This window comes from Phocoena phocoena, chromosome 10, assembly GCF_963924675.1.
Source record: "Phocoena phocoena chromosome 10, mPhoPho1.1, whole genome shotgun sequence".
NCBI classification, from domain to species: Eukaryota; Metazoa; Chordata; class Mammalia; order Artiodactyla; family Phocoenidae; genus Phocoena; species Phocoena phocoena.
The window spans coordinates 73,244,290-73,265,089 of record NC_089228.1 but is presented as its reverse complement, the minus strand read 5'-3'; the positions used below and the strand labels follow the sequence as shown (position 1 = coordinate 73,265,089).

At 39.5% G+C, this 20,800-nt stretch overlaps 1 protein-coding gene across 2 annotated transcripts in view; it reads right to left on the bottom strand.

Moving 5' to 3' along the window:
• Nucleotides 1-1,650: 1,650 nt before the first annotated feature.
• POLH (DNA polymerase eta) overlaps nt 1,651-20,800 on the bottom strand; it is a 30,211-nt gene continuing 11,061 nt past the window's right edge. Inside the window, exons 5-11 of one of the 2 annotated variants that reach the window (XM_065885614.1) lie at nt 12,258-12,427; nt 10,558-10,661; nt 9,260-9,379; nt 8,544-8,667; nt 7,731-7,796; nt 4,516-4,685; nt 1,651-2,926 (exon numbers count right to left, since the gene is read on the bottom strand). In XM_065885614.1, the coding sequence (XP_065741686.1) occupies nt 2,041-2,926; nt 4,516-4,685; nt 7,731-7,796; nt 8,544-8,667; nt 9,260-9,379; nt 10,558-10,661; nt 12,258-12,427 (1,640 nt within the window). In that variant the 3' untranslated portion in view covers nt 1,651-2,040. The remainder of the gene's footprint in view (nt 2,927-4,515; nt 4,686-7,730; nt 7,797-8,543; nt 8,668-9,259; nt 9,380-10,557; nt 10,662-12,257; nt 12,428-20,800) is intronic. The other variant, XM_065885615.1, reaches the window with a different exon arrangement.

Genomic DNA, 20,800 nt, shown 5'->3' with positions numbered 1-20,800 from the left:
TATCACTGGTTTAACTTGCTATTAAGAAGCCTGTGGTTGAAGAACTTGCTCTTGGTGTTGGGAACTAAGAACCATTTACTTCCTTCTGTACAGTTGCTGATAAACCGCTATGAGGGAAGGTTATAGTCAGCAAAAAGGTACTATAGCCTTCTCCCAACACTGACGTTTGCATGTCTGTCTGCTGCCCCCTCCACAGGCTCACTGCCAGTATGCTGGGGCAGGGCTGGCATTCCCAAGAAAACAACGTGTGCTGCTGGTATTGTGTTTATTGGTTATTCACTAGTGCTCCCCCTACCTCCCCTCACTACCTGTCTTGGCCTCTAGAAGGTCAATGAAACCAAGGTTTCTACCACATTACTTTTCTATTTGACTCCTTCCAGTCAACTGAAGTGTTAAAAATTTGTTCAACTTGATCTGTACAGCACCCAGAGGAGATTTTTTTTTTAAACTTCTCCCTAGATTAGGAAAGGAAGTTTTGGAAAACGATACCCAGACATCTCCACAAACTAATGAGGCACTTTGCTACATTAATGCAACATTGAGGAGTATAAAAAGGTGTGTAAGTAGTATGTACATTTTTATTGTTATAGTTCTGGTAATCTTAAAATTTTCAGTATATACATTTCATCCAGTGAATATCAAGCACCTATTGTGTGCAAGGCACTCTGAAGAATTCTTGCCTTTAAGAAATCTACAAATCTAGTAGGGAAAGAGCCATATATACAGTAAGCACTATCTTTTATTAGATATTTAACTGCCACAAAAGTGGAAGGTCTTTCTGGAAGAAGAAATAATTTGCTAGACAGTGGTTTTCAAATGTTCCCCCTTCAAATTACAGACCCCCAATTTATAAATAAGCTAAAATAAGCCTAAAAGTACTGGTTTGAGTACATGTATGGGAAGGGGGTCCCTACCCTCTTATCTCCCCCCTCCACTGCCACCACTCAGTTCATCTTTGATTGGGTTCTCTGTGTAATCAACATTTCCCATATCAGAAATGCCAAAACTGACTTTCCACACACAAGAATGGAGATTAAGAATACAGTACTATAAACATGGACTAGTGCAAAAAGCTACAGTAATTCATTTAAAACCCTAAACTAAAGATTCACACTTCAGTAGAGAAGAGATGAACGTGCCAGTGACCCTGAAGGCCCAAGCATTTACCTCTTACATTTGTCTTTAGGGTTTAAGGAAATGACCTTGCCCTCTACAAACCTGGTGGGCTGTTATTATCTTCTAGATGGGTATTTCTCAAATTTGTTAATATACAAATTCAGTAGGGGTGGGGGTAAGGCTGAGACTATTTCTAACAAGTTCTCTGGTGGTGGAGCTGCTGCCCCTCAAAATCACACTTGGAGTAACAAGGTCCTAGAGATGATCTAGTTCTGATCATGACTTAGCCAATCTAAACAGAGTTCCTGAGCTGGTCCAGTAACAGTCTCACTGCAAGAGGTAGAAGGGCCAATGGCTAAAATTGTGGCTATGATAGGGTTTACTTGAATGAAATTCAGTATTTATTGAGTAGCTTCTCTGTACACAGTCCTGCCCTAAATTAGTTACCACTTTAGGGTTTCAGGTCTTCACCTCACATAAAAAAAATTTTTTTAACTTTTTTTCACTCAGTTCCTTTTATGTGCCAATGTTAAGCTACATACTTTAAGTACATTTTTCTTAATCTTCAGTAATCTAAGGCATTATCTCAGTTGCTCAAGGCCGTATTTCAAGAGGCAAAGCCAGGTTTGGAACCAGATCTCTTAACTTCCGAGGCCCAGGCATTTTAAACTGTATGACACTGCTTCCCTAAAGACCAACAATTAAAAACTCAATATGGTTGTATCTCTGGAAGATGAGTTTTTACATCCCTGTCAACAACAGAATTAGAATCCCTGAGGTGGGAGCCTTAACTCAGCATCTAACCAGATTATTTTCCTTATTAAAAATTTTATAAAGTTATAAATTTCCTTGAGAAGTGAACATATTTCCATCTCCCAGTTACAAATAAAATTTTAAAACCCTGCAGCAAGCCTGAGGGCAGCACTAGTGTGTTAATGGCTTAAAAAATGATTCCAATGTCTGCATGCCCTCAGGCCTAGGGCGTTTATTACTGGAGGCCAAAGGGCTCTTGGGATTTCTTTTGCCTTGAGGAGAACTGGCAGGAGCAACCTGGGGGTTGGAGTGGGGCTGCAAAAAGGATTTCTGCAAGTCCAACGCAAAGTGATAGTCTGTATGCTCTGGCATCTCCCATACGGGTACCAGAGAGCCACACTTCTCACAGGGCACTTGGTCCTCAGCAGCCAGAAGACTGGAGGTGGTAGATGCCTTCTGAGCCACCTCCAGAGCAGACTTGGAAGTTAAAGACGCAAGGCTGCTTAGGCTGTTCTGGGCCAAATCCATCTCTGCAGGAGTTGCTTTGAAGGATCCTAGCTTCAGCACCTTTTCACAGACAGGGGCACAGTCTGGACACTCTGTTGGAAAACAATTTGGTAACTCTTTAGGACTGGACTGTGGTTTTTGTGGAGGGAAGAAAACATTAGTAAGCTGTTTCTGCTTTAGAAGCAGACTCTTCTGTTTAAAGAAGGGCTCAGTTCCTGAAGTACGACGGGTTCGGAAAGGTAATGAGGGCTTGGAGGGTGAATTGCTCATGGGGGCCTGCGTAGTGGCAGTAAGAGAAGAAAGTGAAGCTTCTTTGACTTTCTGCTTTTCTGCAGCTTTCTGGAAGAATGATTCCAGAGAAGTGGTTGCTTTCTTAGTGGTTGTCACCGCTGGGCCATTTTCCTGGGTCTTAGCTTCTGAACTGGTAATTGGCACCTTTGATGGAGAACTTGGGTCACTGCTCAAGAAGATGGTGATGTCTGTGCCAGGTGAAGGGGCAGAGGCAGAGAATTTGGTAGCACAGAGGAAAACCATTGTAAGGGGAGGGGACCTGAATAGAAAGTAAAAGAATAAGATTAGCACCAGGTCACAGGTTCAGTTTGTAAATGATTGGGATTCTGGTTCTGCCACAAAAGGGAACTGTTACTGCAGTGGTTCTCAGACTTTAGGGTATATGGGATTAATAGATTCAGTAGACCCGGGATGGGCAGAGAATTTGCCATTCTAACAAGTTCTCAGGTGATGCTGATGTGGCTGGTCTAGGACCACACCTTGAGAACCACTGACTTTGGTGAACACCTACCAAGTCAGATGTGTAAGTTGGATCCCCTGACAGCTGGGTTTATTGTTTTCATAAGATACTTCTGCAGAGCTGCTGAAAGTCAGGGTTGAGGCAAGAAACTATTCAGGGCAATAAAAAAGCTTTAGAATATTTAGAGTGGAAAGACTTCTGAAAAAATCCTCTTACGCACTCTTCTGTTTTTAAACAGAACCGGAACTCTGACAGACTTTGAACTCTGGAATTTTTAGAGAATGAAATTTCACAGCTGCTTTGGTTATCTGGTCTCAGAAATATTTCAAGAAATTCCTGTCATAAAGTTCCTCATGTCTAATTACCCAAATAAATTTTCACATGAGTTGAATTTTGGAAGATGAAATGTGCTTTTATATACAGATTAGTCCCTTGATGAGGTAAATTTAAAAGTTATCATGACAGTATCTCACTATTCTCCTCTTTCATGCTCTGGGACAGTCTTACAATCAGACAACGTTATGCTTCCCTGTCGATATTTCACACTCTTGGTGAGTAGTATTTGTTATAGTCTGTCAATTTACAAGGTTTATTATGAACATAGTATCACAATTATCATTTGGTCAGTAAAACCATTCAATATTTGAAAATAAATATACCAGGAAGTAAAAGTAAATTATTCTAAGAACAAAGACTCTACCTTTAGAGACCCATACATGTAGTACCCTTATATTCAGATATGCAGTAACTTAGGTGCCTAACTAAACTTTTCTTTTTATAATCTCCAATGTAGATCTATAAATAAACAACCAATTTATCTTCCTCACATAATTATATTTACACTGTGAATCGGGAATACTTTTTTCAATTTAAGAGGCGATGTTAAATAAATAATTATGGTATTCCAGTACTGAAATCATTAATATCTGGACAGTAACTGAACACACTCCAGTATATACTCGGCTATGTGTAACGGCCCGCTGAAGTGCAGTTTATTAGTATGACATTTGGCATTACACCAGTGGAGCTTGTAACTGAGTTGGGATGTGAGAGAGAGATTACTGGTGAACGGGTCACTTTCATTATCAAGGAAGATGATTTTAAGATAGAACCATCAAGCAGTTGAGAGAAAAGTTCCCTGAAACTTGAGTTCTGTACTCTAAGTACAACTGGTCATCCCCCTGACTATAGCAAATTGATACAGGCAGGGATAGTATTGGTTCCCTCTGCCTCTCAAACCAAATGTAGGCAAAGAGGCTGCAGCTGAGCTGCCTTGTTTCTGGTGCTTCTACTGTGTCCTACCCCAGCTGGAATGCTTATATACCCACTAATTTTAAATAAAGACAGGGTTTAAGTCTCAAAAGAAGATGAGTTAGAAGGAAACTCACCATTCCGTTTGGGTTCCTGAAGTGTTACAGTTCCTGATGACAGCAAATGCATCATGGCTCATCTTGTGAGCATCATAGCGAGTAAGGGCACAGCAGCGGCGCAGGCTGCTGAGACGTCTGTCTCCTTGGACGCGAATGCTCACGACCAACTGAGTGGCCACCCTGTCATTCTGTGGGTGTAAATGGATTGAGACAGAACTGAAGTTACCTTGAGCATGTGGATTCTATATCGTGATGTCTGTGAGAGGAAAAAACCAGGGTGACAGAATGGTTTGGGAATAGGTTTAATTTTTTAAAATTTTGTGCTGTTTCTGAGTATAAATAATTGGAGAAGACATAATTTAGATGATGGAATATTAGAATATCTAGGATATTTTGACAGGTAATGGGAACAGGACAGAATAAATGAAAATGGATTCTCCTGAATGTTTTGTTTTGTTTTTTGGTGGTGTCCGTGCAGGAAGATTATACTAAATACTTGTAATACTATATTCTAGTTTGTGACTGAAGGAGGGTTCATGTAAGTCACTGAAAGGGTGTCAGGATTGAGTAGTGGATCTATTCTTTAATCTGCTCTGATGCTCTTATGCCTAAGAGCAGAAGTGGACTTACCTGGTGGCACAAGTGGTTAAGAATCCGCCTGCCAATGAAGGGGACACGGATTCGATCCCTGGTCCGGGAAGATTCCACATGCCGCAGAGCAACTAAGCCCATGTGCCACAACTACTGAGCCTGCGCTCTAGAGCCCGCGAGCCACAACTACTGAGCCCGTGTTCCACAACTACTGAAGCCCATGCACCTAGAGCCCGTGCTCCTCAACAAGAGAAGCCACCGCAATGAGAAGCCCACACACTGCTATGAAGAGTTGCCCCTGCTCGATGCAACTAGAGAAAGCCCACACGCAGTAACGAAGATCCAACGCAGCCAAAAATTAATTAATTAATTAAAAAATACGTGTTTGTTAAATGCATAAATATTTCAATCTTAACAACAACAAAAAAAAAACAGCAGTAGTTTCCACTAGCACCTCCTTACAGCCCATCTATAGAAGATAAAGTGTAGTGAGCCTGCCTCTAGAGAGCATGATCATTGATACACTTTTCAGTGACGTCTAAGCACCTGAATACTGTTGATGCAAAGCAAACTAAGAAATTAAGGTCGAGGCAAGAAGGTAAAAAGTATACATAGGGATCCCCTCAAAATCAAAAGATTCTAGTGAGAAGAAACACCCCTAACACAAACCAAGAGCAGCAACCAACTTCTAGGTAAAAATACATTTTGTATTTTTGTGCATTTTGTAAATACAGTTTATACAGATTTGTATATCTCGAGAGAATACAGATAGGCAATTACAAACAAGTCCTTGTTGACTAAAACCGTTCAACTATAACTGACTGCCTACTATGTATCAGGCACTATCTAGAGATACAGGAGAGAACAAAAAGTCCAGGCCCTTCTGGATCTTATCTTGTAGTAGGAGCTGCATATAATAAATAAGTAGGCATGTAATAGAAATGACCACAAAATGCCATGGAAAAAAGCAGAGTAAGGCAGGGAGTGATGGAGGCTGCTGATATGACAGGGGAGTTGGGGAGAAGGTGAAGGTGAAATTTACTTGGTGTGTTAAATAAATGGGGAGGAGTCCAGCAAGTGGAGTCTAGAGGGGAGTGAGCTAGGGGGAGATGATAGGACATGAGGTCATTGACTGTTAGAGAATAAAGAGATGAGAACGGAGCGACACCTAGTGGGAAAAGTCAAATAGACCCATAACACAACCTCTATGATGCCTCCCAAAGAACAAACATTTACCACCACCTCAGCTAAAAAGGGGCAAACAGGTAATTATAGATGATTCCTGACAGTATATAGTTGATGTCTCAACTGGAGAGGACACATCAAACAATACCATCAGGAAAATGGAAAGAAAATCCACAGAATGGGAGAAAATATTTGCAAATTATATATTTGACAAGGGACTTATACCCAGAATACACACAGAACTTTTAAAACTCAATATAAAGAGACAACCCACTTCAAAAATGGGCAAAGGATCTTGACAGACATTTCTCCAAAGAAAATAAAGTAGCCAATAAGCACCTGAAAACCATGAGATACCACTTCACACCCACTAAAAATTTTTTAAAAGACAATGACAAAGATATAGAAAAATTAGAACCCTCTTACACTGCTGGGAGTGTAAAATAGTGCAGCAACAGTCTGGTATGCTAACATAGAGTTGCCATGTGACTCAGCAATTCTCCTCCTAGGTATATATACAAGGGAAATGAAAACATGTCTACACAAAAATCTGTACATGAATGTTCACAGCAACATCATTCATAATAGCCAAAAAGTGGAAATATCCATTCACTGATGAATTGATAAATGAAATGTGGTATATCCATTCAACAGAATGTTGTGATAAAAAGGAATAAAGTACTGATAGACGCTACAATATGGGTAAACCTTGAAAATATTATGTTAATTGAAAGATTTCAAGCCAGTCACACAAAAAGCCACATATTATATTATTCCATAGATATGAAATGTCCAGAATAATTAAGTCTATAGAGACAGAAAGCAGACTAGTGTTTGCGTAGGGCTGGGGGAGTAACTATTAGTGGGTATAGGATTTCTTTTCTGGGTTATGAAGTGTTCTTAAATTGATTATGGAATAGTTGAACAACTCTGAAATATACTAAAACTACTGAACTGCATACTATAAATGGGTGAATTTCATGGTATGTAAATATATATATATGTATCAATAGAGCTTTTTTTTTGAAAGAGAGAAGATAAACTAATCAGATGTTTCATCTTTGACCTACGACTCTGTCTCTAAAACTGAGTACTTCGTTGTCACATGGACTATGTTAAAGCCGAATAATTTACAGTCCAAACCCTAAATGTCCTGCTTAATGGTTCTGATGAAGACCCACTGTATATTCAGAGCTGCAGTAACATTTAGATAAAATACAAAAAAGTAAAAGCAAATGGTAGTGAGGGAGACAGGGGTAGTCAGGTCTTACGTTCACAGATCCACGCTTTTGAGAATCATACTGAGTTTTATGGCAGTTTTATGGGAAAAGATAAAAGATTTCTTAAAATTTTCCAGCTGGTATCTTTTTGTATCTTTGTTTCTGCTCCATAAGGTAAGGAGCAACTTGTATTTAAATCCCAAACCTCACCCCAGGAATAAAGAAAGAAAATCTTACATCATTTCGGTCCTTGATTAGTCTCTCCTCTAGTTCCTGGGCTAATTGCAAAAGCCACCATTGTACCTAAAAAAAGTATTGAGACTTTAATCTTTCATTTCAAAGAACTAAATGGTGGTTTTGTTCAGTTCTCCCCAAAATGGAAGTGTGCAACAAAGTCTCCCCTGTAAAGATCCCCAGATCATAGAAATCTTCAGTACTCTGACCTGCCCTAGCTCAAGAGCTTTCATTCTTTTCCTGCTGGCATGCCATCAGGTGAATTTCAGGCATGTTCCAGCTCTGAGAAAAAAAGACACAGTGGGCTTCCCTGGTGGCGCAGTGGTTGAGAGTCCGTCTGCCGATGCTAGGGGACATGGGTTCGTGTCCCGGTCCGGGAAGATCCCACATGCCGCGGAGCAGCTGGGCCCGTGAGCCATGGCCGCTAAGCCTGCGTGTCCGGAGCCTGTGCTCCACAACGGGAGAGGCCACAACAGTGAGAGGCCCGCGTACCGCAAAAAAAAAAAAAAAAAAAAAAAAGACACACACTTGAGGCACAGTATCCTGACCTCCTAAGATTTCACCTACCAAAAAATGAGTAATTCCATTTCAAACTTCAATCAGCTCCATTCTATTTCTTTTTAGATGGAAGAAAGGGAAAAAATAATAATAAAAAAAAAATCCCAAGTTAAACTAATCAATTTTCAGCACACAAAAAACCTTCTATTTCCTTCATATTTTACAGCATAAAGGTCCCATCTAACTTTCCACAGCTACCAAAACCTACCCACCAACTCCCTTAAAAGAGGCAATGTTCTGTCAAGAATGTCTGCCTACCTGTTCTCGAGCAGCCAGAGCTGTTTTTCCTGGGAAGTTCTTGCTGCAGCCAATGGTTTTGGGTATTTGCCTGGGTTTAACTGGATCATGTTCAATCCCCCGGCACATGGCATATAGCCAAGATCTAAGAAACCAGCAAAAAAGTTTAAGGTGAAAGCAAATGATTATCCTTGTTAAAACAAAATACCTATATTATACTACCTTTTATACCTTTCATGAAAAAGGAAAAATTTGTTCAAAATTAAGTACACCTCACCCGTAACAGAATCCTTGCCCTTCCCAATGAATTCCAGTAATGATAAATTGCCAAGGAGAACACATTATGCTTTCTAAAGCCAAGTCATCATTTGTGTTTTTGGAAAAGTGCCAACTAAGCCACATATTTCATATCCCCAAGTATTTTTGGTACTTAGTAAGCATAAATACAAGGATTTTTAAGAGAACAACAGCATCTTAGCACACATAAATGTTGTACATGTGTATATCAGAGCTTCAGAGTAACAGTTCCTATCTACCAACCTATTTAGGCACGTGAAAAAAACTAGACTAATAGGTTATAATGATTTAATATTTTAAAGCAAAAGGACCAATGCAATTACCTCGAGGAGCAAATATTAACCCAAAGATAGGTCTAGATTTTACCTGATGTTCTTGTCTACATTTGAATTTAGCATATCCATAAAGGTTATGATTGAAAAGTATTAGGAATCACTTACCCGTTCTTCTCCCCAAAATGACTCTGGAGCTGGGATTCAGTGAACTGGGTCAGTTCTCCCATGTATTCTACCCCCAGGATTTCAATGACAGAAGCCCCTAGCTTTCCTCCAAGACTACGGCTAACAACAACCAAAAAAAGACAAAAGATTTATAGGTCACATCATAAATATCTAGTTAGCAGTAGATGCAAAACATTTTGCCTGTATAAGAAGCTCTCCAGAGAGTTCAGGGAAAATGAGAACACACACTGGTCCTGTAAACTATTGATTTTCTAGCATAAGACTAGACGACTCTGGGAATTCAGTACTCTGGAAGTTAGGGCCTGGGAAGAAGACTAACCATAGCATAAACACAAGGGTAAAGTCATTAATTAGTTATCAAGTCAACTGTGTATAAAACTTTCAATTGTACAGGATCTACTGTCCCATTTAGGGATTAAAATTCCACCTCCAAAACAAACCCCTTCCATAGCTAAAACATTTTATATTTAAGAATATAGTAAAAAAAACCCACAAAACTCTTCAGCTTGGCCCTTGAGATGTCTAATAATCTGTCCTCAACCTCTCTGTTCAGTCCTTTTCCCATCACTTATCTTCCTCAATATGGTCCCAGTTCACTGGAAATATATTTTCTCCCTCTTGGTGCTCAAAACAGTCTCCAAATTGGTATTTCTCTTCTATTCTCATCTGACTCTCTGAATTGTGCCAATCTCAAAACAAAATCCCATGCCTTTTTCATAAGTCCTTCTCAGATGACTTTTATGAACTTTGGTAACTACCTGTACAATTCATTTAGCAGTTACTCACATATAGTCTTGATGATAGCACTTTCACTATTGCTTTGAACAGATATATCTTGTCCCTTCAACAATATTATAAGCTCTTGTCAAGGACACACTATTGGTATGCACAACCTAGTTATTAATTTTATTTGGGAGCAATTCAGTAGCCCTGAACAGCTTGATACGCTACTAGAACAAAGAAAAGAAGTAAAATTCCTATTTGTTATTTAGTAACAGGCTTGAGTAAAAAACCTAGAAGGAAGTTAAACATATGGCTAAAAGACAGTTCATTTTTTTAAAATTCAGGATTAAGTATCTTCCACAGATAATCCGGAATTGAAAGTTCATTAAGAAAAAAAACTCAGCATGTTTGTAAAATTTTCTGTGTCATCTCCCTCCTGTCCCCATGGTACCTATTTTCCCTGGCTCCAATCCTTAAGGAACAGAAGAAACTAGAACCAGAGACGGTCTTCACATATATAGAAGTGAAATCTAAGGTGCTCCCTGAATACTTACATTTTGCTAATAGGCACTTGGCTGAAGAGCTGTGGGACTGACCCATGTGAGACCAGGGTCTGCCGGTTGGGCTTGTTTAGTCCACAGGCCAGCTTTGCCAGAACCTGGAGCATGGAAAGTATAAAAACCCCATTACTGTCAACACCCACACACAGAGTTGGTGAATATTAATACAAACATATACACGCATATACACGGCACAGCTTAAGGGCTGTAACTAATGGTTTCCACGTTAAAAACAAAAACAAAACCAGAAACTCAAGACATCTCCAAAGCTTGGTGTCCCACAATATCCACAGTGGAAAACATGACCCACTATCATTATCCTCATTGTTCTTTCCACATCTTCCATTCTCAGCCTTTCTTTAGTCATTTATTCCACCCTCATCTATTCCTTAAGGTTTTCCTATTTCAAGAGGGTGAAAAAGTAGAGAAGCTACAGAAGAGACTTAAGATGCATTTCTTAGTACGTCCATAAGAAAATGCTAAAACAAACTCATTTTACCCTACTCCATTTATATACATTTCTTGATTAATGGTTAGTCCATTTTGAGTCCCGGATTTAATGCAGATTACCATCATTTAGCATCTGTGATAAAGACTGGGCTCGAAGTCATTGTCCAATAGCAAACATCTTCTTATATTAAATAAGACTTCAAAATGAAAAAACCCTTGAGAAGTCTTTTCAAAGAATAAGGTACTTCAGTGGTATCATTTAACAACTTATAATTGGTAGGAAAAATATAAAATCACTCTTCAAATTCATTGGAGATTCCCTGAAACTTCTACTAGGCCACATTTAGTCTAGTTTAAATTATTACATTGAGACTTTTGTTTCCCCTCCCTCCACCTAACCAGAAAAAAAAAAAACCCAAAACTCTACTGAGTAGAGTTTTCCTCTTCTTGGGAATTCCCTGGCGCTCCAGTGGTTAGGACTCGGTGCTCTCACTGCCGTGGGCTGGGGTTTAATCCCTGGTTGGGGAACTAAGATCCCACAAGCTGAGCAGTGCAGAACTTTCCTCTTCTTGAGTGAGGGAGAAAAGGTAGTAACTAGGAATAATCAGCCACTGCCCAACTACTGAGTCTACACCAAAGGGAATGAAGATCCCAGGGCCACACTGCAGTTTAATCAAAAAGCACAGAACAAAAGCATAGAACACCCAGAACTCCACATAAGAAGTGAGACAATACTAGAAAATTCAGCAACCGAAAAGGAAAGAAATAGGTTCCTACTAGCCTCCTCCTTTCTTTGTTTGCTTGCAGGATCTTAGTCCCCTGACCAGGGATTGAACCCAGGGCCCCCGGCAGTGAAAGCGCCGAGTCCCAACCACTGGACCACCAGGGAAGTCCTGCCTCCTCCTTTCTTTGGATAGTTCAGTCATTAAGGAAATACTGTGGATACAACTATGTAAATAACCATTTCCAGCAAAATTTTCAGCCTGCTTCTTAGGAAAGTACATGTGTAATGTCAATTCCCATGATAAAGAATTACTTAGGTTTTTATGTGGTCTTCACCATGAAGTTTAAGTAGAAACCCATTTCAACGTATATGTGTAATGATTTAAATGCCCACTCATACCTATCCTGGCTGTTTGTTTTTTGTTTTGTTTTTGTTTTTCTTTTTTTTGTTTGTTTCTATGCCTGCTGTGTTTAACTACAGATATCTGTGTTTCTCTTTGAAATCTACTATTAGCCTTCACCTTATTGTGTGAAATCCCGGCTGAACACTGAAAACCAGTCTGCCTCTCTATGGCTGCTCTCATTTCCTCCACGATCACTGCTCCCACAGTGAGCTGTAGGTCTGGAGAGGTGGTGTTATCAGTCTGAAGAGAATCAAGCCATTGCAATAAGCCTTGTTTTCGCATTTCCTCTGAAAAGTTGAGAGGTAACAGTTAGACTTCTTTTTTTAAAAAATCAGGGTTTTATTTGTGTTATCTAATGCAGAAATGCTTAGATTTCAGGTACTTTACATATGTAGGTTTTCACCAAAAATGGCAGCCGTTTTAGAAGACTATTCAGTATCACAACAGAGATAAATTTCTCCTTCATACCAATTCTAGCAGCCTTATCTCCCAGCATTGGCTGAACCTTATAAGCTCTAATAAGCAACAAATATTTTGTATTGTCTTTCATGAGTAATGATTTAAAAGTACATCTGTTTTCTCCCTCCAGTTTTTGAACTTTCTTCTTCCAACTTCCCTTGCACATCACCAAGAATTCTATTAAGTTACTCAATTAGAAAATATTCAGAATTATCGCACGCTTCAGTACAAACTTAAGTTAGCATTTATGTATTTTTAGAGACTGGTTCCAGTTGAATAGCTTAAGTCCAATCAGAGGCACTAGAAGATTTATTCTCTTGACAAACTATTTAAATTAGAAGTAGCTTTGTACCTTAGGGCTTTGAAAATACCTTACTATCCAATTTAGAACTAGTCACAGTTTTGAAAAACATTTTAAAAGTATTATATAACAAGGAAGTTAGGAAATATACACATGCTGTTTTAAAGAGGCTGTAATGAGGTATGAACACGGCAAAGAAATTCAAAATATCTTGGAGAGGCAGAGTGAAGGGTCACATATATGGAGAAGAGGAGGAAGATGAGCACATAGAAGGAAGTATTTTCCAGCTATTGAGGGCTGCTGTTTCTCTCCTTTGCTGGTCTATCTCCCTCCTCTAACACCGTAACTGCAGATACAGAGCAACGTTCTCCTCTTCTCTGTATATATGCTTTTTCTCTTGGTGAACTGGTACTGGCTTATGTTTCAATTTGTTTATGCTAAGTACATGCAAATCTTAATCTCTATCCCCAAACTCCTAACTTTAATCCCTTATTTCTACCTCCCTACAGGAAAAGTCTTCTTGAATTTTTCATTACAGTATCAAACAAAATACTACTAAAGTCAACCTTTATTATATCTTCCTCCCCAAAGGTTCTCTTTCCCAAACAACTCCTTATTTCTCTTAAAGGTTTAAAATCTAATATTGGCTTTTTTTAAAATTAATTAATTATTTTTATTTTTGGCTGCCTTGAGTCTTCGTTGCTGCACACGGTCTTTCTCTAGTTACAGCAAGCGGGTGCTACTCTTCGTTGCGGTGTGCGGGCTTCTCATTGCGGTGGCTTCTCTTGTTGCAGAGCGCGGGCTCTAGTAGTTGCAGGACGCAGGCTTAGTTGCTCCTTGGTATGTGGGATCTTCATGGACCAGGGCTCGAACCCATGTCCCCTTCGATGGCAGGAGGATTCTTAACCACTGCACCACCAGGTAAGTCCCTTGGCTTCTTTTCTTTTATTCCCCTTTATTATAGTTATTTAGTTACCAAAGCCCACTTCAAAATATTTCACATATCCATTGCAACCCACTGTATTTTATTCAGCTTTTCTTCATTCTTGCCTAGACCACCTCAAACGTCTTTGTTTGTGGTTTTTGTTTGTTTTCGGCTGCACCGTGCGGCATGTAGGATCTTAGTTCCCCCACCAGGGATCAAACCCATGCCCCTAGCAGTGGAAGCGCAAAATCTTAACCACTGGACCACCAGGGAAGTCCCCATAAATTTATAGTTAACTCTTAAAAATCAGGTAGTGTTAAGTCTTCCAACTTAGTTCTTTTTCAAAATCGTTTGCCTATTCCACATCCTTTGCATTTCCATACAAATTTTAGAATCAGTTTATCAATTTCTATAAAATCCTGCTGGGATTTTGGAGGGAACGCAATGAATCTGTAGGTCAATTTGGGGAGATTTGAACTCTAATATTATTTAATCTTTCAATCCATGAGCATGGTCTCTTCATTGATTTCATCTTTAATTTGTTAGTGATGTTTTGTAGTTTTCACTGAACTAGTTTTTCCACATATATTGTTAAATATATCTCTAATAATTTTATGGTTTTAATGCTATTGCTTTTTAAATGTCAACTTCCCATTTTAAATTTTAATATATAGAAATACAACCAATTTTTGCATATTGACTTTGTCCCCTGCAACCTTGCTAATCTCACTTATTCTAGGTTCTTTTTTTGGGGGGGGAGTAGATTCCCTAGGATTTTCTATAAACATGGGCATGTCACCTGCATTTGACTAGAACTGTTCTAAGAGTGAGCACTGGTAATTCGTGCCAAAACTTCGGAATTAAACTGATAAACCTCTAGCTATGGCCCACAACTCTAGGGACCATAACTACAAAAGAGAAGTCCCTATACTGGTAACGGGTGTACCTTCCTCTGTGCTATGAGCTGATTAGTGCCTTCCAAGCTCCCTCTGGTTGTTGGCAGAATTTATCATCTTGGGGACTTCCCTGGTGGCAAAGTGGTTAAGAATCCGCCTGCCAAGGCAGGGGACGTGGGTTCGATCCCTGGTCCGGGAAGATCCCACATGCCACGGAGCAGCTAAGTCTGTGTGCTACAGCTACTGAGCCTACGCTCTAGAGCCGGTGAGCCACAACTACTGAGCCCGTGAGCCACAACAACTACTGAGCCCACGCCCCTAGAGCCCGTGCTCCACAGCAAGAGAAGCCACCACAATGAGAAGCCCACACACAGCAACAAAGAGTAGACCCCATTCGCCGCATCTAGAGAAAGCCCGTGCGCAGCAACGAAGACCCAACGCAGCCAAAAATAAATAAATTAATTAAAATAAATAAATTTATCATCTTGTGGCTGTAGAATTGAGGTCCCCATTTTCTTGCTGGCTGTCAGCAGAGGGCAGCTCTCAGAGCATAGCCATGGGGGCTTCTCCAAAGGCCCTCTTACAATATGGCAGCTTACTTCGTCAAAGCCTGCAAGCAGTCTAGCCAACTCTTACAGCTCTCAACTTTGGCAGTTGATTGATTTATTTTTTTAATTTTATTTTTATTATTATTATCATCTTTTTTTTGGCTGTTCCGGGTGGTATGTGGGGATCTTAGTTCCCTGACCAGGGATCAAATTCATGCCCGCTGCAGTGTAAGTGTGGAGTCTTAACCACTGGACCTCCAGGGAAATCCCTGACAGTTGATTTATATTTTTTTATACCACTACACAACTGTTTCTTATTATATGCATTCACATGTTCAATACTTGCTTAGAAATAAATGAATTAAGAGGAAGCAAACGGAGAACAAATGAGTTCTTTAGCTAACACAAACCAGTTACAAAATGGCCCCAAAGGGTAAGTTTTCACTCTGACAATTTTTGAGTTATTTTTAATTAATCTTACTATTTAAACTTTTATTTTAAATTAATCTTTTATTTTTAATTAATCTTACTACTTAAACTTTCCACACACATAACTGTTTCAGAAACAGAAAAAACAAAGTTGCAAATGCAGCATGGCTGAGTAGGACCCATTAAGAGGCACCATGGTAAAGTTGAATGGGAACTTCAGTATAAAAACATCACAAATACCTCAACTCTTTTTCCTAGCTTTGAAATATGTCACATCCACGAAAAACAATTTCTGGGAGGGTATATGCACTTAGATCAGCTAATTTCTGTTATGAGGGTTTTTTTTTTTATTACACACATCATATGAAGACTCGGGAGTATGATATATCATCATAAATCATTTCCTAGACATTGTACTGTTCTGAGCACTCTAAATAATAAGATATCACTGCATCTCGAAGCTTAATATTTAAACTAGACACAATAAAGCAACTTCTTCCTTCATATATGAATACCTTTTATTTCCTCATACAGAAATAAGATTTCTTTAAAACACTGGCATTTTATATAAAAATGTAAGAAAGATAGGTATAGAAGAGGAGCATGTCCATTTGAAGTAACATTTGACCACCAACAAAGGTATGTACCATCATCTTCACCAGAGAGCTCTTCAACAATGAGGTGCCCTCCAAAACCAATGTAGCATGTAATAATAGTTCTTATTCCGAGGTATGTAGGTTTCAGTGGGTCTGTGAATCTCCTGAAAACTACATGCAAAACTGTCTTACATGTAGATATGTATTTTTCTGAGGCAAGCAAGGGTCCACAGCTTTCAACAGATTTTCAAAAGGGCATATAGCCTTCAAAAAACCCCTTAAACAGCAAATAATTTAAAGTACTATAAAACCAACCACAACCACACAAAATCTATGGGATGCAGCAAAAGCAGTCCTAAGAGGGAAGTCCATAGAGATACAGGCCTTCCTCAAAAAAACAAGAAAAATCTCAGGGACTTCCCTGGCGGTCCAGTGGTTAAGATTCTGCGCTTCCACTGCAGGGGGCATGGATTCAATCCCTGGTTGGGAACTAAGATTCCACATACTGTGTGGCACAGCCAAAAAAAAAACAAAAAACAAAGAAAAACCCAGAAAAATCTCAAATAAACAATCTAACCTACTACCTATGAGAATTAGAAAAAGAACAAAACCTAAAGCCAGCAGAAGGAAGGAAATAATAAAGTATTATAAAACCAATTCCAAATGTTTATTTAAAAAAATTAGCTACACAGTAAAATGTAGTACACAAAACTAAGCCCCCCCACAAAAAAGAAAGAAAGAAAGAAAAAAAAAACAATTAACAGGACTTCCCTGGTGGTGCAGTGGTTAAGAATCCACCTGCCAATGCAGGGGACACGGGTTCGAGCCCTGGTCTGGGAAGATCCCACATGCCACGGAGCAACTAAGCCTGTGACCCACAACTGCTGAAGCCCACGCACCCTAGAGCCCGTGTGCTGCAACCACTGAGCCCATGTGCCACAACTGCTGAAGCCCGCAGGCTCTAGGGTCCGCATGCCAAAACTACTGAGCCTGTGTGCTACAACTACTGAAGCCCGTGCGCCTAGAGCCCGTGCTCCACAAGAGGAACCACCGCATTGAGAAGCCCACGTACCGCAACGAAGAGTAGCCCCTACTTGCCACAACTAAAGAACGCCTGCGCACAGAAACAAAGACCCAATGCAGTCAAAAATAATCAATAGATTTGCCTTTAAAAACAACAACCCCGGGCTTCCCTGGTGGCACAGTGGTTAAGAATCTGCCTGCCAATGCAGGGGACACGGGTTCGTGCCCTGGTCTGGGAAGATCCCACATGCTGTGGAACAACTAAGCCCGTGAGCCACAACTACTGAGCCTGCGCGTCTGGAGCCTGTGCTCCACAACGGGAGAGGCCGTGACAGTGAAAGGCCCGCACACCGCGATGAAGAGTGGCCCCCGCTCGCTGCAACTGGAGAAAGCCCTCGCACAGCAACGAAGACCCAACACAGCCAAAACACAACACAAAAAACAAAACCAAAAAACCCTTCCTTACTCTGATCCCAGAATAATAATAATAAATCAATAAAGGCAAATGTACCATAACTTTGCCTCCTTTAAGTGGCACATTACATTGTCCATTGTATTCTCCCTAAAGAACTAAAAGATCTGCAGCCTCCACCTTGATAAACTCAGCTATCAGGATCAGAAAATAAAATAATTCCTCAATGGTCCTTCCCGTAAGTTTCCCCGGGTAGTTCCACCTCTACCCTTCAATACAACATGTTAAAAGGCATCATACAACTGTTGACAGCAAAACTAAACTTTAATAGCTTACATCTTACTTTAAAACATGGAACCCATGGAAAATTCACCACTGTAACTAGAAATAAGCTAAACACTCTTGGAGTTTTTTCTGAACAAATCTGTATTGTTTCTACAAGTAATAACATATGCCCTGACAAGTCCCCCAAGAAGTTAACTTGTATCCTTTTGGTTAACGTCCAACATTCAAAGATTTTCACTAAAAGAGCTCTTCTAAATAAGAATAATGTTGGGATTTCCCTGGTGGCATAATGGTCAAGAATCTGCCTGCCAGTGCAGGGGACACAGGTTCGATCCCTGGTCTGGGAAGATTCCACATGCCGCGAAGCAACTAAGCCCATGTGCCACAACTACTGAGCCTGTGCTCTACAGCCCATGTGCCTAGAGCCTGTGCTCCGTAACGAGAAGCCACCGCAGTGAGAAGCCTGCTCACCGCAACGAAGAGTAGCCCCCGCTCACCCCAGCTAGGCAAACCCCATGCGCAGCAATGAAGACCCAATGTAGCCAAAAGTAAATAAAAAATAATTTTAAAAATAAATAAATAAGAATAATGTTACAAAATAAAGCTAAAGTACATGTTACAAATGAAGGGGAGAATAGATACATTGTTTTGAATATAGCCATTATCATAAGTACTAGAAAATGTGTGTGAAAAGGTGTTAAAAAGCTTCTAGATACAGAATCTTTGCTCTGTGAGCTCCAGCTGAATTCCACTTTCATAATATTTTGATTAAAAAAATAATAAGACCCGGATTAAAAGCAAGTTTTAATTGCCCTAATTTAATTCTAGTCTAAGAAAAATATTTTTTTGGCCACACCACACAGCATGCAGAACTTCCCCCACCAGTGATTGAACCCGTGACCCCTGCAGTAGTCTTAACCACTGAACTGCCAGGGAAATCCCTAAGAAAATATTTTTAACTATCAAGTACATTTTATTAAAGCACTTTCATGCAGATTATATCTCAAGTTTTTATCAGGCAGATAAAGTAAACAAAGATAAGCTTACCAAAAAAGAAATCACTTATCATTCTCCTACACATCAATAACCAAGTGGAGAATATAATAGAAAAAAACACAAAATCGTAATGGCAATTAAAAAAAATTAAAGCATCTAGGAACTAACATAATGAATGCACAAGACCTTTACAGAAAAAAGTAAAGCTTTAATAAGGATATTCTAATTGGATACTCATGTAATAAAAAAAGGAATCTTGATCCCTACCTCACATCCTGCAGACACACACATAGTGGATAGTAAATCTAAATGTAAAAGGCAAAACAATAAAGCTTCTAAAATAATATAGGAGAGTTTCTTCATGATCTTGAATAGGTAAAGAAGACCTTAAAAAAATACTATCCATAAAGAAAAAAAAAGACAAACTGGACCAAATTAAAATTAAGAGCCTCTATTCATCAAAATCCACCATTAAGAGAGTAAAAAACAAGGGAATTCCCTGGCTGCCCAATGGTTAGGGCTCCACGCTTCCACTGTAGGGGGCACGGGTTCAATCCCTGGTTGGGGAACTGGAACCCCACATGCCGCACGGTGTGGCCAAAAAATTTAAAAAAAAAAAAAAAGAGTGAAAAACAAGCCACAAACAGAAGATGTTGCAATACATATATTTGATAATGACTCATATCCAGAATACATAAAGAAGTCCTATAGATGAATAAGACAATTAAACCAAAATAATGGGCAAATACTTAAACAGGCACTTCATGAAAGAAGAATGGTCATCAACTTACAAAAAGGTGCTCAATTTCATTAACACCAGGAACATGCAGACTAAAACCATAATATGATATCACTATACACTCATCAAAATGGCTAAAAAGCAAGAGAAAAAAGCAAGTGTTGAAAAAGATGTGGAACAACTAGAACTCTCATATACCGCTAGTGGAATTATAAATCAGTATACCCTTTTTGGAAACCTTTCAGTAGTATCTACTAACGCTGAGTACAGGCAAACTAAAGCTGAATACAGACAAACCACATAACTGAGCACTTCTAGTCATATGCTCAACAGAAATGCACACACTAAAAGATATTTACAAAAATGTTCATAGCAGCACTATTCTTAGTGGTCCAAAACTGGACGAAATCCAAATATCCATCAAGAGTAGAATGGGTAAATTGTAGTATATTCATACAATGGAATACTACAGAAACTCAACTATATACAACAGAATGGATGAATCTCACAAAGACAATGTTGAGTGAATGAAGCCAGACTCAAGTATATACTGCATAATTTCAATTTTATAAAGTTCAAAAATAAGCTAAATAGAAATCAGGACAGTGGTTATATAGGAGAGCGGGGAGAGGAATAGATAATGACTGGGAGGGTAGGCAAGGGTGGCTTCTAGAATTCTGACATTTTTTGATCTGGGTGCTGCTTACAGAAGTGGGTTTACTTTGTGAAATCACTCAAGGTGTACACGTACAATTTATATACTTTATGTATATTACACCAGTTAAAAGTTTAGAGGAGAAAGAAAAAGGAAAACATACTGGATTCTAGATTTCAGAAGAAGCAGAAATATAAACCAAAAATTTTAATTTAAAAGTTAAAATGGCGCAGTGGTTGAGAGTCCACCTGCCGATGCAGGGGACATGGGTTCGTGCCCCGGTCCGGGAAGATCCCACATGCTGCGGAGTGGCTGGGCCCATGAGCCATGGCTGCTGAGCCTGCGCGTCCGGAGCCTGTGGTCCGCAACGGGAGAGGCCACAACGGTGAGGGGCCC